The sequence below is a fragment of the Prosopis cineraria genome, unplaced genomic scaffold (assembly GCF_029017545.1).
Source record: "Prosopis cineraria cultivar Desert tree isolate PC_DT_omini unplaced genomic scaffold, ASM2901754v1 PC6, whole genome shotgun sequence".
NCBI classification, from domain to species: domain Eukaryota; kingdom Viridiplantae; phylum Streptophyta; class Magnoliopsida; order Fabales; family Fabaceae; genus Prosopis; species Prosopis cineraria.
The window spans coordinates 3,716,568-3,734,168 of record NW_026555337.1 but is presented as its reverse complement, the minus strand read 5'-3'; the positions used below and the strand labels follow the sequence as shown (position 1 = coordinate 3,734,168).

The following is a 17,601-nucleotide window of genomic DNA, read 5'->3' as shown; positions in this document are numbered from 1 at the left end:
TCAATATAACTTGCTCGTTTTATAATCTCCGTCCAGTGAACGATTCTGAACAAGTAAAAAACCGTCCTTCTCCATTTTCTCCTCCCAAATCGACAGCACAACAGGTGTTCAGAGAAGGTCCGTTGCCTCCATTAATTCAAAGTAAGCTTCTTTCGTTGTTTGTCGCTGCAGTGCCTGAGCTCCTTAATATGCAGTTTCCGGATCTCTTCACTCTTGTTTTTCATTTTTTCCCTGTTAACCAAAGAAAAATATCTCATGTCTTGTCTTCCCTCGGTGATCCGGCCATATCGTCAGCCACTTTAAGTTCTGATTTTCATCGATTTCATTTTCTGATATCGTCAGCTCATTCTGTTGTTTAAATTTTGCCTAATTTTCGAAGCTGACCTTCCTGGGATCGATCATGGTCTTATTCTTCTGGGCATTATGAATGGCCGTACGTGCATCTTTTGCCGTTACGTAAACCTGATTATTTATGATGCCAAGATTAACACACACATTCATACAAAATTTTGCAATTTCATAATGGCTCATATGACATATATTCTATGCACTGAAAAAAAAAGCAGTAAATTAATTTTTAATGGAAGATTTAATTTACGCAAATTATGGTTGGATAAGATTTGGGATTTCTTGGTTAATTTGGACATATATTTCTATCTCTCTCTTTTATGTTACACTCCATTCAGACTGAGTTTTGCAAGAGTCCAGGCTTTAATTCTTTTCTAAGCGTGGTTGTCTTTGTCAGTACTCACCTTACTGTGGTACAAAATTTGATTGCATGTTTCATTTCCATGCCATGTTTTCTCTGTGCTCTGAGTTTTTCACCGTTATTAATGGTGATGCGATGCAGGATGTCAGAATTACCCTTCAGACCAAGAGAGAAGCTTATTGAGAAGCAAAAATATTTCCAGGGTATCCATAACTACACACACCTGAAAGCACCAAATGATAAGATCACATCTGTGGCAATACCACTTGCCTTGGCAGCTTCTTCAATCTTCCTGATTGTGAGTTATCTCTGTTTGAAATCGTAGTTCATCGCCTGGTCTTCATAGTTCTTTTGTCAAATTAAATCCAGCTCATCTTGGAAGTTAGAATATATCTTGCTTATATATATTGTTATGTGTCATGATACGCTTTCTGTTATTTCAAGGGAAGAGGGATCTATAAATATGCCCATGGAATAGGGAAGAAAGAATGACGTGGGAGTTCTTTTGAGCGAGATGAAACCTACTCGGATCGGTTTTGTATGTTTGTTTCCATTAATAAATTTGCTCAGTAGTTGCAAAACTTTATGGTCGCTGTGGGAAGTTGAAGTTGAGAGCTTTAAGGAAAATTTTGTTATTTCCTCCAATTTGCTTTGATGTATGCAATTTATTTTAAAAATTACTCAGTTTTGAAGGAAATTCTAGGTGTCCATGGTCACTTGCAAAACTGTGGTTAGACATTATCACAAATTCAAATCTCAGATAGGACAATTTCTCTTGGTTACCATATACCAGCATACAGATAGTCAACTGAGATTTGTGATCAAACTTGGTGGCATATATATATTGGCCACGGATTCCATTGCTGTTTTTTTTATTTTTTTTCCCTCTCACAAGTTACCAAAAGGAAGTCGCACGGACAGGAGAGGGAAAGAAGAGAATCAAGAGGGATAAAGAGGAAGGACAAAAGAGGAAAAAAAGTTTTAAAAAATTGAAACCAATCATTTAATCTGTTTCAAAGGTTAATAATCAAAATTATAGTCAAATTATGGTTAAACTAGTTATCAACAAAGTATTTTATTAAATCAGTTATGACACTAGTTTAATGGTTCAACTAGTTAGAATGATTCAATTTTCAATATTATATTGTTGGCTTTTGAATTAGACAAAAAATGAGATTGCTTGAAAAGACTAGAATGTCCATCAATGGAAGCTAGAGGCAGGAGGGCAATTAATGGTCAACAGCAAACAATGGCAATGACAGACAATGCTGGAAGTAGAGAGTAAGGTACTTAAAATCAAATTAATCATTGAATTGATCAAATTACATTAATTCGAAGATCAATAGTTGACATTTTAATTGAATCGTGGTTGGACCAAACATAAATAAAACATTTTATTGAACTAATTAATAATTCATCAATTTAACAAGCGGAGTTAACCTAATTTTAATACTATATGTGCTGGTGGGTGCAAATTAATGGTAGCTGAAGTTCAAGGGCCGGAGGAGAAGCGAAAAGAAAAAAGAGAAGGGCACTTTAATATCTTTTAGTAAAGATTGTATTTGTGTTGCTATATGTTATCATAACTTTGAATGTAAAGAGGATTATAAAATTTGAAGCAATGGAGTTAATTTTATAATGTAAGGCGATCATCACGTAAAAATGCAGCCAAATGCATTCAGCGTTGGTAATATATAATTACATCATTTCAAACAGTGATTAAATTCTTGATGAGAGATATGCCTCTCAAATAGAGGTGCTTGCAAATTGGCCGACTGAATTATATGGACCAATCTTGAGATACCAAGAGAAAACAATGAAACGAAAAAAATTGCATTAATTCTCGATCCATCCAAAACAAACAGGTCTTTGTGTTTACATGTTTGTTACAATAAAGTGGTGGGCTCGACACAAGATATATATACACCATGTTGATGGAACATCACTTCGCGTTTCGACACGTATTCACGTTGGCAACCTTTTCATTTAAACTGATAAATAACCATTCTTGTGTCGTTGCCTCTTGCGAGTTCCCAGGTATTCAATGAACTCCACCTATATATATATATATATATATATATAGAATTTACATAAAAATGCAATTATGCTTTTTATAACTTGAAGTGGGATTTTAATAGAATGTGGGTGTCTCGTGTGGTGGAACTAAGAATACAAGTAAGCCTGACCCTCCTTATAGGCTTAACCTTTAAGGACCTGAGTCCTAAAGCTTGATTTTTTATTTTGAGCTCTATTTTTTAAGCTTGGCCCATATGTAAAGGGCTCAGGACTGAGCCTGCAAGCCCTTTTTAAAAATAAAAAAATTAAAATTAAATTAAAAATTAATTAAAATATTATGAAATTAAAAAAAATCAAGATCCTCATAATTTTTTAGAAATTAAACAACACACATTTAGAGGTTTAGTAATAAAATTAAATCTTAGTTGAAACATAATTTATTTTTTATAAATTCACAAACATAATAATTATAGAAAAATAAAAAATGTCAAAAAATTTATATTATACCTTGATATTTATTAAATTATATTAAATTAATTTTAGAATAAATTAAAATTAATAATAATATAATGCGTGTAGGATCAGATGAGTAGATCATTGGTTTCAAACACATATTACACCAAATAATAATAATAATAATAATAATAATAATAATAATAATAATAATAATAATAATAATAATAATAATAATAATAATATAACAGGGTTTGAAAGGCCGCCCGAGTCCGAGTCTTTTTTTAGAGGACTTATCAAGGCCAAGCTCTCATGCCTGATTACTTTAAAAAATTTATTTTTAAAGCTCAAACTTTTATTTAAACAGGGCCTCCAGGCTCGGCCCTTATTCTCAACTCTATCGTGTGGGCTAGTGATCATGTCTAATATTTTGAGTGGTGTAAAATAATATATTTGTTATACATGATTTGATTTTGTTGAGCTCATATATACTCTCAATTGCAATCAATTCAAATTAATAATGATTCCGAGCGAGAATTTAAAAAGAAAAATGGTGTGGTCGCATTAATTAATTGGTTGGATTTGTAAAAATTTGCCAAGGATGGGAAAGAACATATGTAAAGGGCTCAGGACTGAGCCTGCAAGCCCTTTTTAAAAAATAAAAAAATTAAAATTAAATTAAAAATTAATTAAAATATTATGAAATTAAAAAAAATCAAGATCCTCATAATTTTTTAGAAATTAAACAATACACATTTAGAGGTTTAGTAATAAAATTTAAATCTTAGTTGAAACATAATTTATTTTTTATAAATTCACAAACATAATAATTATAGAAAAATAAAAAATGTCAAAAAATTTATATTATACCTTGATATTTATTAAATTATATTAAATTAATTTTAGAATAAATTAAAATTAATAATAATATAATGCGTGTAGGATCAGATGAGTAGATCATTGGTTTCAAACACATATTACACCAAATAATAATAATAATAATAATAATAATAATAATAATAATAATAATAATAATAATATAACAGGGTTTGAAAGGCCGCCCGAGTCCGAGTCTTTTTTTAGAGGACTTATCAAGGCCAAGCTCTCATGCCTGATTACTTTAAAAAATTTATTTTTAAAGCTCAAACTTTTATTTAAACAGGGCCTCCAGGCTCGGCCCTTATTCTCAACTCTATCGTGTGGGCTAGTGATCATGTCTAATATTTTGAGTGGTGTAAAATAATATATTTGTTATACATGATTTGATTTTGTTGAGCTCATATATACTCTCAATTGCAATCAATTCAAATTAATAATGATTCCGAGCGAGAATTTAAAAAGAAAAATGGTGTGGTCGCGTTAATTAATTGGTTGGATTTGTAAAAATTTGCCAAGGATGGGAAAGAACATATATCCCTCGGGCTTGCAGTGTGAAAATATTGACTCTAAATTAGTTATTCTAAATTGAAACAGTCAGTGCATTTCGCAAAAACACACACTATTGCAGTGTGAAAAGATGGTCTCACGTGCCTTAACGGCGGTCATTATATGTACGAGAATGAAGCTTTTATATGTAAGTAACACGGTTTACTGTTTAACTTTAATTTTATTACACTATGATACCCAGTTTCATACACATCCCCGTTCTTTGTGTGTGTATCATATGGTCAAAGGTATTATACATGTTTTTTAGATCAAAAAAATTATCCTGGTTAATTTCATTAAGTTTGTGGTCCTTACCCCTATCTTGTCAGTCTATAGACATTTGCCCTTGTTTTCCCACTGAATAAATGACTATCTAGATGCATTCAAGCATGCAAATGTAGCTCGTCCTTCTTCTCACTACCATGTGGCTCTGGTTAATTAGTATCCATACGCGGCCTAGATATGATTTTTTTTTCCCCCAATCATGAAATTGACTGTCGCAGATCCTTCTCTCTCTGTGTGTGTATATATCCCTGCCTCTTCTACGGTTCTACCGAACTAGCTGCCATTGAAACATTTAATACAACGCTCCTTTTTGACTTCTCGTTAATTGGTCTTCCGATCGTCATGGATTTTGAAAATGGATCATGTCCAAGCTCAGCACAAAACCCTAGTTCTCCTACGTCGCAAATTGCATCTCGCAAAAAGAAAGCGGGGAGAAAGAAGTTTCAGGAGACTCGACACCCGCTGTTTCGTGGTGTCCGGAGACGCAACGGCGACCGCTGGGTTTGTGAAGTCCGGGAACCGAACAAGAAGTCCAGGATTTGGCTGGGCACTTACCGTGATCCAGAAATGGCGGCTAGGGCACATGACGTGGCTGCCCTAGCTCTCCGAGGCAGCTCGGCGACACTGAATTTCCCCAATCTGGCTCAGCTTCTTCCGGCTGCCACCTCATCCTCGGCCCAAGACATCAGAACGGCTGCGGCTGAAGCCGCCCACGCTTTCAAACCAACCGCCTCTTCTTCCTTAAGGTCGTCCCCCTCCCCAAACGCATTCCCAGCAGAGGATGAAGAAAAGAGCAATGACAAGTTGTTCTTCGATGAGGAGGCATTGTATAATATGCCGAGTCTGTTAGATCATATGGCTGAGGGTTTGCTTCTCAGCCCTCCCTCTATGTGCAGCAAGGCCTTGGGTTTAGCTTTGGACGATGACTTTACTTGTCAAATAGACCTGACCTTATGGCCAGACGACTAAAAGGCTCAAATATTTATTCATATGCTCTATGTTTAAATAAATAAGATCAGTTAACAATAAGAAAGAAAGAGGTTGGGGGGATGCGAATGCCTCTTGTACTGTCATGGTTAATTTTTTGGTTATTTGCCAGTAGCAGTTAAAGTCCGAGAGTTGCACGTTTGATTAATCGGGCCAAGGAAAGGTTGTAACTAATATTGCTGTTCATGATGAAACAAAGATGACTAGGAGTGAGCAACTGATGAGCAAGGCAGTTAGTTGAAAAGTTTTGTCCAGTTATACGTGGAATAAATTAGCTATAATTTTTTACTATGCATATATATATATAAATATCATAAGGCTCTCGTGAATCACGTGACCACTTATTAGTGATTGACATATGAGAGATTGTGTGGTCTTGACAACGACGCCTCCGCTTCATTTGGGAGGTGACTGGCTGTTTCTAGTAATAGCGCAGTGGCCCCTCAGACAAGCAGTAGTAATTACTCGATCGTAATTTATGTCTGGTATGTACGTGTATGTATATATATCCTCTCATTGCGACTACTAATAAAGAATTATATTGATGCATGCATTTGACATGCATTATTTTCGTTAAAACAAAAGAAAGAAAGATAACAAGATGCATTATTGCCAAAAAATTAAGGTTGCAGATTAATCTCAATCCAGTAGTCTAATTTTTTTTTTTTTTGACACTAAACACACACACACACTATGTATCTGTTTGGGTGACCTTCAAAAGTACATACAAATTATATTTGAAATGTGCTTTTGTCAAATTTAATAAACAGTTGGATCATCTGAATATATTTTTGTCAGACATAAACTGAAATCTAAATATCACGTACCAGTACCGCTTACAGACACAACAGCTGGCGTTCCAAAATCATCCTGCTACGCCATTGATCATCATCAGCGTGATCAGCAACTAGGTTTGTTTCTCTGGGAATCCAATATTTCATTTGAATTGGAAATTATTCCATGATTAAAAGGATGTTTTCCACTATTAGATAGGATCTGCATTAACCAGCCGTCACACAAGTTGATTTGAATGATAGCTTATGATTTGAGAGGAGTGTTATCTGACATCGAGATCATTGATCACTGCAACTCTGATAGCTTATAGCTTCCTCCATCGCTCGAGCTTCAGCTTCCAGGGGAGAATTAGCTAGCTTCACAGATCTTGCTATTACCCAAAGCAGCCACCCCGGCTAGTTCGTCTCTTACCTCATATAACTGATTTCTGGATTAGTTAAAAGAGCGCAGTCTGTATTGATTTTAATTTACTATGCTGAATTAATGTAGGTGGAAACCACTTGGCATTAACTTTTCCTGGAGAAGAAGAAGAATCCAGCAGTCTAATTAGTTCTGTGTTTCGTGATGTTTGTTGTGTTCAAGAATCTTGTTTGGTTTTTATTTTTAAAAACAGTTTTTTTTTGTTTTTAAAAACAAACAAAATTAGAAATTCATTTAGATAACTCTTTTAATTTAATTGTTTTCAAAACTAATCTTTTTTTTTGTTTTTAAAAACAAAAAATTGATACATGTTAAAGTTATTTTCATTTCATTTTTTTCATTTTCAAAATATGTTGCATTTGATTATTAAAATTATTGTCACATTGACCAGTTATTATTATAAGCCACTGCTATTATCCACCAGTGACTACTACTATTGGCCAATTTTTAATTATAAAACTGATTTTTAAATTAACACAATCAATAGATTTTATTTTTATTTTGTTTTCAGTGCGTACAGTTTTAAAAAAGAAAAAGAAAAAAAAAAGTTCTAAGTTTCACACTCGTGCTTCTTCTTTCCTCATGTACAAATCCCTCTTTTCAAGAAATCTAGCGTGCAGAGAGAGAGAGAGAGAGAGAGAGAGAGAGATGTATCGCCTGTTCGTTGATGAAAATTGAAGTTGCACCAAAATATCCAATTATCAATCGTCTGATCGAGTTTCATTACTTAGTAAATATCGAGGGCGAGTAAGATTCGTTTGGGCTTTTACCGCGTCGATCACTATTTCAACATTTAATTTGCATGCTTGGTGCTTGTTTTTCATTATTCCTTACTTAATATTATCTGATATTTTTATTACTCTTTCATTCAGCATATATAACCCGATGTATTTCTCAATCACAAAATTTTTTTCATTGTTATTTTTTTGTTTTATTCTATTTTGTATACCAATCAAATTTTGTGTAGTTTTTCTTGCCTTTTTGTGTTTTATTTGTTTTTTTAATTATTTAAAGCTTACATGTTAAGTTAAAAGGCAACATATAAAACCGTTGAACTCTTGTCTTGTTTCATGAAATGGTTCTCTCTCATCATATATTATGGGAATTGGGAAATGATATCTACACAACTTAGGATTTGGTAGTATTAATTGCTTCGCATGATAGATCAATAATTTTAGAGGTAAACCATGATATCGAATTGATTGGTATGACCTCGTGATTCCGGCCTTGGATGTCCTTGATTATTTGCATGTTCACATTCAAATTCATTGACAAGTAACAGTAGAGACAATGATTGAATTAATAATCTTCATCTGAAAGCGTGCACCAAAATTCTAAAAACTCGGATTCCATTATTTTGCCTGCATAAGATCCATACAGTATAGCTTAATTAACCGATGAACGCCAAAATCTCTGATTAAGGGTATAAATATCTGTAGTCAAATTAAAATTAAGTGGTAACCACCCCAATTTTGTCGTCTCTTGCTCAAAATTAGAAATTGTACGCGCTTGGTAAGGGAGAAGGACGGGGAAGGGCGACCAAGTTGGAGCAGTTAAGAATTTTAAGAGTATGTTCGTTTCTGTTAGCATTTTTTATTTTTAAAAACTATTTGACATTATAATTTTTAAACTTATTAAAAAAAAAGAAAATATGTTTCTTATGTTAATTAAAAACAGTTTTAAAATTAAAAAAATTAATTGATAGCGATGGTTACCAGTAATTAATAGTTATGATTAAAACAAGAAAAAATATAATGAAAACAATTTTAAAATATTTTTATTTTTTCTTTTCTTAAAAGTTTTAGAATTAATTAGATTTAAAACACTCATCTAAATAATTTTTTTTAATATTTTTTGTTTTAAAAACAAAAACCAAACAGGTCTTGATATTGTCCGCACTAACACTGTTCACTTCATCGTTAACAAGTTTTACATTCTTAGTTTTCTCTCCTTCTTATATTTTTCCTTACCTCAAATAAAGGATGGTTTTTTTTGCTTTATAACAATGTTTTAAAGTTTGGATTAAACATCAAATCAAAAAGACTAGCAAGTGATGTTCTTATTATTCAACCAATTAAATCAATGGTCGAACTAATGACATAATAATTAATTAAAAATAATATTTACATGTATTCATGTGTGTGAGAGAAATAATTAAAACATCAAGTTAATAAAAAAAATCATGTCAAGTTACAAGTACAATAACTCCACGAGAAAAAAAAACTGAAAACATCTCCATTAAAACATAGAACGTATATAATGCATTATTTGCAAATTTATGCACAGGGATGATAAAATGTGCGTGCAACCAAGTAGAAAGTATAGAGTACAATATATGAAGTACGATTATTATATGATAATATATGCTATTATAATAAGATTGAGTTCCGTATCACAACAACCTAACAAAGAAATTTTTTTTCCTTTTCCTTTTTTTCATTTTTTTAAGTAACTTTTGTCGTAGTACATTAATGTAATGAGTAATATTTTTTAAATAAATATTTTTATTGACATATTATTGGTCTTGATTTATCATTTTTTTGATTTTATTCCTGCAACGTACAGATTGTTAGTTGGCCAAAAAATTAAAAAAAATGACCTGAAAATTTAAAAAACTTAACCAATATTAAAAATATAAGTAAATTCTAACATGCACAAAAAAATTTATGATTTTGACACTATCTGAAAGAGAAGATCAAAGATCAATATATAAAAAATAAAAATTTATCTATAAATTTATAAAATATTAATCTAAGTTATTAATATTTAAAAAGTAATTTATAAATTTTGAGTAAATATTTATAAATAATAATAGTTAAATTATTAAATTAATATGAAAATATTTAATATTTTGGCAACATTTATTAAAATTTTATTTTAATAAAACTTTAATGTATTAAGTGTTCTTAAAAAAAATTAAGATGCTCAATACTCCTTAAAAAAAATTTAAAGACAAATTACAATTAAAGGACATAGTCAAAGTCGTGTATATTATTGTGTGTGGGCCTTGCACATATGCCAAATCAATAAAAAATGAAAAAGCTTAACTGCCCCGAACAGAACAGCATTTTTGGACCTTGAAAAGGACTTCAAAGAAAAATTGCTCCTCTTAAAATTATAAGTATCTAGCACCCCTAAAATATAAATACAGGGATAAAATTAAATCTTAATCCAATAATAAATGTACAACACTTGCGATGAAAAAGGACGCATGATGATAAAATTGGTAGCACCAATTGAGTTATACAGATTGACCAAAATAATTGGTCATGAAGGTTAGGTCATGTCAAGTTAAAAAAATTGATCTAGATCAAAAAATAGTTTCTTTACCTGAATCACATTACTCGTAAATCATATGGGCTAATCCTGATGGATTAACGTTGACCCATTTAACTCATATTATTTGTTAAAAATTAAAAAAGAAAAGAAAAATTTTGTGGGCATGACTTATTTAGTTGGATCAATTCATATAATTTGTTCAAAAATTATGAATTAATATTTTTGTATTTCTAGAATGAATCATGAAAGAATATTAAATTAGAATTCATCATTTAGATGTATTTTTTTAATTCATAAAAAACAAATTTAAAAAATAAATGGATTAGCAGATTAACCCTAGGCCAAGCTAGACTTTTGCTAAGTAGGCTTGTGCCTGTGTGATAAATTAGAAGCCTAAACCTGACATGAATCTTGTATAAGATTTTTTCAAGTCTAATATAACCTAAAAGCTTATTTAAAACTTTATTTAAAAACTTTCATTTTAGTTTTAAGCATTTTAAATATACTTTAAGACTATTATAGTATGTAATATATAACTTAATTTATTAATTATAATATATAATATAACAATATTAAAATTAATATATAAATCTAGTATGATTAAAAAAAAGAATAAATTGATCACCACGAAATCCTGTTTTTTACCCTCAGTATTACCCTCGTCAAAACATGGCTCTTCATTCTCCTCCTACACACGGCATTGAGCAGGACCAAACCCTCAGGCCACCCTATGATGACGACCCTCCGGCTTCAGCATCCATTGACCATGAACGCAGGGACAACGGTGGGGAGGTAGGGCAAAGAGAGACTTGGCAGAGCGAGCTAAGTCTGAAGTGGCTCCTTCATCCGTCAACGACCCACCGTTGCCTACCCATGATGTCTCTCTCTCTTCCCCTCCCGCTCTCTCAGGCCTCCACTACAAGCTTCCAGAAATGACTCAATATGAGTTGTGAAAACAAGAGAAAGACATTGATCGGCGTGGAAGATTTCGGTGGTTGCAAAATCCATGTTCTAGTTTTTGCTTTACATATTCCAGCGATTTTGGTTCGTTTTGATCTCTTGTTCTTTGTTTATATTGTTATTTGATGCATTGTGTTTCTTGTTCCAAAGATATTAAGATTGGTAACTGTTTTTTTTTTTTTTTCAACAGGCTTGGAATTGGGGACAATATTTTCTTTTTATTTAATTTAATGAGAACGGTATTTTAATCTTTTTAATATTTTAAAATACATATCTTAAAAAAATTATATCAGAATTTTATCTCAATACTGAACATATTTTTGCAATCCAATTTTATTTTTATTTCAATTCTGAAGTCAATTTCAATTTTAATTTTATCAAAAGTTTTTTTATCATATCAAATCTTGTTAAACAGTTTTTTTTTTTAAATCTGCTTTGTTTAGGTGGTTTTTTTTATCAGTTTTTTATTAGTTTTACTAATTACTGACCGATTTAATTTTAGGCTAGCTTTAGTTTCGCACCGGACTGGAATTGTGACTGGTTCCTAATTTAACCGGTTAAATTCGCCGGTTTCATTCGGTTTTTAAAACATCGATGTGTGCCGTACTGCTGGTGATGGTGGGTTGGTGTCTGATGTAAGTGGCCTGCGTTTGTGGTTGAGGTCCACGTTTTTTTCCTCACGTACACTTCAAACCTTATTTGTCAGAACTGAGACGAAGCCATCAATAATTGATGTCAAACCCCACATGCATGCTTCAGCCTAACAAGGTGGGGGGTAAAAAAACACCCTCAAACTATTACTATTTGCCTTCCCCTCGTGCACCACCCAAACCTACTCTGCTACACCTCTGAATTGCTCTTTCTTGCACCCTTTGTCTTTGATCTCGGTCAATCAAACATTCAAATATGTCGACTCATATTTTTAAAATTCTGTGCCATGATTTTTGCCTCAAAATGTTTCCCTGCTTCAAAACCTTCAGAAACTTACGCCAGAAAATTCATTGGACTGAACTGAATCAGACTTTACCTGCAATGTAGTGAATAAGTCTTACTGTTATTACCTTGCCATCTCAGGACTAGGGTTATGTCATGCAGTTGCATAAGATGAAAAAGAGGAAAATTCGACGTAGAAAAAAAAGGTCTGCTTCTTCTCTGCAGGTTAAAAGTTGTATCTCTATCCAGAAAAGATGTTAAACGTATTAGGAAGGGAGTAAATACTCGAGCCAATTATTGTACTAACTGATTAAACGTATGATTAAATGATTGAAATCCTGATGCGAAATAATTAAGGGAAATTTCAACCAGGAAAAAAAAAAAGTTAAGACAATTCCAAGATCACAAAGGCATCTTGTCCGATAAAGGGTGATTAAGACGGATTACCTATTGGTCCATGCTATCTCAAGACAAATATATGACGCAACATTTCACTTACCACCTCTAATGTCTTGCTTTCGACCAGAAAGAGAAAACATGTTTTGGAAATTTAGACTTGGCGAAGAAAATGGACTTTGAAATCGTTGATGATGGAGGTTAACTCAGAATGAATCAGAAAAAAGTGACCTGCTGGATGTGTTCTATGGACGATGGCTTTGAGCTAAATATACAACAAACAGTAAAAATTTGACAGAAACCATAATACCCGCCGATTATATTCATATAAAACGCTGGAAAGTTTTCACTTTTCATTCAATTTCTAATAATATACCTTGGTGCTGCACATGGCAAGGACATGGAAGAAAAAGTCCATAAACTCCCACTGCTTTCCTGCAAATCTCACTAAAGTTAAAGGAAAAACCCAGTGACTTGTGAAAATCAAATTTCAGAAGGTGTTTTTCTTTTTCTTTTTTTCTTTTCCGCCCTCTTTCCTAAAGCACGTTTTAGTGAGTACAATTATGTAGGCATCAAAATTTGATCACCAAATAAACTTGAAAGTATGATTGGTCCAAGGGGAAAAATCATGTAGGGTTGTTCAGGGCAGCGGCCAACCCATAAACCCAAACTTGCAGGGGAAAATGACACCAAGGAGACCCCATTCATGTGCTGAGACAATGACACAAGACAAATTTTACTGTGGGATAGACACAAGGGGTTCCCCACTAGTGGGTCTATACCTTGAATAAAGCTTGTACCTTTCCTAAGGGATTTAGCTGTGAATGCTGTCCCTTTAAAGTTTAAACTTCTGGCAAATACAAATCTCTAGCTGAGATATTGATGCCCCCTTTTCAACTACATATCTCTTATTTACTGCAAGTTTTAGTTAATGTGAGGCTCCTTTACGTTCTTTAACTTACATTTGAGATGGATAGGATTTAAAAAACGCGGTTGAACAAAATATACTGTCTTGGTATGATTTAAAGAGTCAAGTGTATTGAAAGCCAAGAATATAAACTGGTTCAAATAATTGATCATAAAAGTTGTATTGTGTTGAAAAAAAATTGATCAAAACAAAAACATGTTGTTTCTAACCTAAACTATATAACCCGTGAACTATATGGGTTAATCATGATGGGTTAGGATTAGCCCGTTAATTTCATTATTTTTTGAAAAAAGTTAAAAAGAGGGAGAAAGGGAAAAATTTTGTGAGTACAAACTATATTGAACAAAACTTACTTAACGAAATCAATTCATATATTTTGCATAAATATTTTAAATTAATATTTGGGTATATTTAGAATGAATTAAGAAAGAATATCAAATTAGAACTCATCATTTAGGTGTATTTTTTTTTTTACATTCATGAAAAAAAAAAAATGAGTTAGCAGGTTAAGAGTTGGGTTGAATTTTTCCAAACCATTTAAAAATAGGTTGAACCTAACTTAACCCATATAGTTCGAATTGGCCCATATTTCCACCTCTGCATATCTGATATGACAATTGACAGATAGGGACTGTGAGGTTTGACGTGCAAATTGAGCACATTACAAGCCCTTTGTGCATTATATATTTGAGCGGGCAGTGACAAGCTTTGATCCATAAGTGAAGTAGCCATGGGAGAGATCAAGCACTTTGTGATTGTTAAGTTCAAGGAAGGTGTGGCCGTTGAAGATATCATCAAAGGCATGGAGAAGATGGTCTCTCAGATTGATGCTGTCAAACACTTTGAATGGTAAGCATCTCCTCTGTCTCAAAATATATACAAGTAAATAGAGACCCTTCAATTCTGTTTAGCATGGTTCTGATATGTTTGCATACCATCTAGTACTGAATTTCAAAGACAAGGTTGGCATGTAAAGGGAAGATATATGAGTAGTTATACTATAATATGGCTGAATTGGTATCAACAGGGGACAGGACATTGAGAGCCAAGAGGTGTTAAGACAGGGTTTCACTCATGCCTTCTTGATGACATTCAACAGTAAGGAAGACTTCGTTGCCTTTCAAGGTCACCCAAATCATGTGGAATTCTCTGCAACATTTTCTGCTGCTATTGAGAAGCTTGTGCTTCTGGATTTCCCAGCCACTCTTGTTAAGCCACCACCAGATACCACGGCATGAGCCTGAAGATAATGAAGCAGTAAAGATTCCATCTTTAAGAAAACTGTCTTTAGTATTTGTAAAATTACGGGGTTGTTCTGTTGTGCCTGTCAGTTCTCAAGTGCTTTCAACTTGTAATGAACCATGAGGTCTTTTATTCTCCCATCTGATTAATAGATCATGGAGTTGCTGTATTGCCTGATAAATTAAATGATTATGAGTGACAGCAATGAACATGATAAGAGACTAAATTTATATAGTAGAATAATAATGACCTGAAAAAGCGGGTAACTCGGAAAAGTATCTTTAGGAGTGTGGTCATGAGAATCCATCCATGGTGGTGAGGGGAATTGAATCACACATCGATCAGGAAAAAATAATAAGCAATAGTGAGAGGAACAAAGTGCAGAGGAAGGAAAAGAAAAGGAATCTAATAGCCAAAACTAAGGTTCCATTTCAAAGGGACATGGCATAATCACATAAAGCAAATTGAATTTGTAGCCTAGCTGCAGATTCCTCAAAGCAATATAACCTTTCTTATAAAGATCAATCTAAAGACACATGGTCCCAACTTGAAAATCATAAGGAAACTGGATTCTTGAAGTCCTGTTCTGGCTTCCTCCCTACTATCTTGATCCTGAACGAAAAACCCAAACGAGATTCAAGATTTGAGATTTCAACACAGGAAAGTGCAGAATATGAAGAAATTCAGTATTCTTCATTCTGTTCTCCTGTTCAACCTCATACTAACAGTTACTTGTATAACTCAACGCAATCGTTCAAACTACTGTGGCGAGATCAGATCCAAACGTCATCTTCATCTTCTTCATCATCTCTATTGAATAGCATGACCCTATGCAGATCACACAACCTTTACTTCGAACATCTCTGGGCCTTTTCAAAGTCACTTACATCGATGACAACCGTAGAACACTAAAAATATCACATTCTTCTTCCTTCTCTCTCCAATTTGTTTCTCCTCTGGCTGTCACTGCTGGTTTCCCTTCTCCTCCAGAATCTGATTCACTTCTTCTCTTTGACTGCTCCATCAAAAGAAGACATAAAAACCCCATTTCGCCATTCATGCAACATTGCAGGGAACTATGCTCATCTAGGCCTTACGAATGTTTAGTTGTTATGGACGTTCATAAAATTGACAGGGGGTTTCATCCTAAGCATTTGAACTGCTCAAATTGCATGTGGGTCCATAAGAGTTCTTCCGATGTCGGAAACTACGGAGGATAAAAGCTGGGTACGAGGATTTCCTTGGACATTTCAGATCATGTTCCAGATCTATGTAAGGAGTGTGAGAAGCCTCATGGGAACTGCGGAGCAGGATTGAAGTGTTTCTGCCACGCCAAAGAATGCAGTAAGTGGTTTTGATTTAACGTGTAGAGAAAAAAAAAAAAATATTAGTTTTGACTTTGATGATGTTTTTTGTGTTGCAGAAGACGAGATCCTATCCTCCGGTGGGTGCATAAGCTCCATCGGTAACGTCTTCTTTTCTCCGCTTTCAATCATCAATATGCTAGTTCTTGTAATGGAAATATAAGCGAGTGTATCAGAAGATTGAGTTTTTAGAAGGTCCGAGAGTCCTTAATGATGAAATTAGAAATTTTACATGCTTTAGATCTGCAAGTTGAAGATGAATGCATGCGTTTTTGAATGTGATAGTTCACACACACACACACATTATGTGCATGGTTTATATATTACTACATATCAATAAAATTAACGTAGTTAACGGGCTTTATATATGAAATAAATATTCGGCTTCATTTTTAGTACTTCAGGTTCAAGAAATATTAGCTTCTAGCAAAAGGAAAATACGTGTGTGTGATTTGAATCATATAGGATCTCAGAATTTAGTATTTCACAGTAAGCACTAAGCATGCAGGTGAAAAAATCACATCGGCAAAAAAGCAAGGGACGGTGGTGGAAATAGTAATTTCCTTTAACCTTTTACAAGAACTTGTCAATGCTCTTGAAATGTGAAGAAGTTTCGATCTATCTACAGTAAAACAAAAGGATTAATGATGCGTAAATTGGATTACAACATAATACTTGATAGTGAAATGAACATGAAGCTTCTATCATATGATGGAAGATAAAAGGGTCAACTGCTATTGCTGTTTGCTACCATGACATCGGCCTTTTGTTTTTGAAATTTCGAGTAAATTTAATTGCAAATTTTTAGACTAAATTTTTAATTAAAAAAATAGACTCAGCTATGTTTGAGAAATAAACTTCATTTTCATGACATCAATAATGCAGTTAATTACAGATTTTAGCTTGTATATTGATATATTGATTGAAATATAATGAAGACATAAATTCTTAATGAATTAGTGATAATTATATCATTTAACCATCAAATTGAAAAATTAGAATAGATAACGTTGGATCCCCTCAATTGAGTTGCCTCATATGAGCCACCATTAAGGGATATTCTCTATCAGATCGTGATTTAATAGTGTTGAGACACTTCTTCCGTTAAAAAATATAGAGCATGCAAATCTTACACTCAATAAAATAGTTATCTACTTTTAAACTAACCCTATTTTTTTATATTTATTGTTATTAAACACTTTGCAATAAATATAAAGTCATTATCAATAGAAGTACTTTTAAAAAAAAACAATAATTACACTTTCAAAGATTAAAAATGTCTTACATTTTTTAACGAAATGAGTAAATAATTTTGTTTATCTTTTAAAAAATAAATTTGTAACTCCCCTCAACATCTTCAGATCCCAATTTGATGGCCACTATTCCATAGTTGAAGATAACAACTAACT

The 17,601-nt window shown here is 33.0% G+C and overlaps 4 protein-coding genes across 4 annotated transcripts; all 4 read left to right on the top strand.

Annotated features, from left to right (window-relative positions):
- The first annotated feature begins 850 nt into the window (after window positions 1–850).
- On the top strand, window positions 851–1,535 carry LOC129312704 (uncharacterized). Its single transcript, XM_054955381.1, has 2 exons — window positions 851–1,007; window positions 1,154–1,535. Exons 1-2 carry the CDS (start codon window positions 852–854, stop codon window positions 1,199–1,201), a joined length of 204 nt encoding a protein of 67 aa, XP_054811356.1. The 5' UTR covers window position 851; the 3' UTR covers window positions 1,202–1,535.
- A 3,656-nt stretch (window positions 1,536–5,191) lies between these two features.
- Window positions 5,192–11,305, top strand: LOC129313218 (dehydration-responsive element-binding protein 1F-like). The gene is made up of 4 exons (XM_054956181.1): window positions 5,192–5,822; window positions 6,706–6,786; window positions 7,160–7,236; window positions 11,021–11,305. Exons 1-4 carry the CDS (start codon window positions 5,231–5,233, stop codon window positions 11,303–11,305), a joined length of 1,035 nt encoding a protein of 344 aa, XP_054812156.1. The 5' UTR covers window positions 5,192–5,230.
- Window positions 11,306–14,275: 2,970 nt separating this feature from the next.
- LOC129314374 (stress-response A/B barrel domain-containing protein At5g22580-like) lies at window positions 14,276–14,997 on the top strand. Its single transcript, XM_054957801.1, has 2 exons — window positions 14,276–14,435; window positions 14,614–14,997. Exons 1-2 carry the CDS (start codon window positions 14,317–14,319, stop codon window positions 14,822–14,824), a joined length of 330 nt encoding a protein of 109 aa, XP_054813776.1. The 5' UTR covers window positions 14,276–14,316; the 3' UTR covers window positions 14,825–14,997.
- A 746-nt stretch (window positions 14,998–15,743) lies between these two features.
- LOC129314375 (uncharacterized) lies at window positions 15,744–16,422 on the top strand (the record flags this gene model as incomplete). Its single annotated transcript, XM_054957802.1, is given in 3 exon segments — window positions 15,744–15,927; window positions 15,930–16,172; window positions 16,252–16,422. Coding segments are annotated over 3 exon segments (531 nt in total), but the record flags the coding sequence as incomplete, so codon positions are not given.
- Window positions 16,423–17,601: the final 1,179 nt, after the last annotated feature.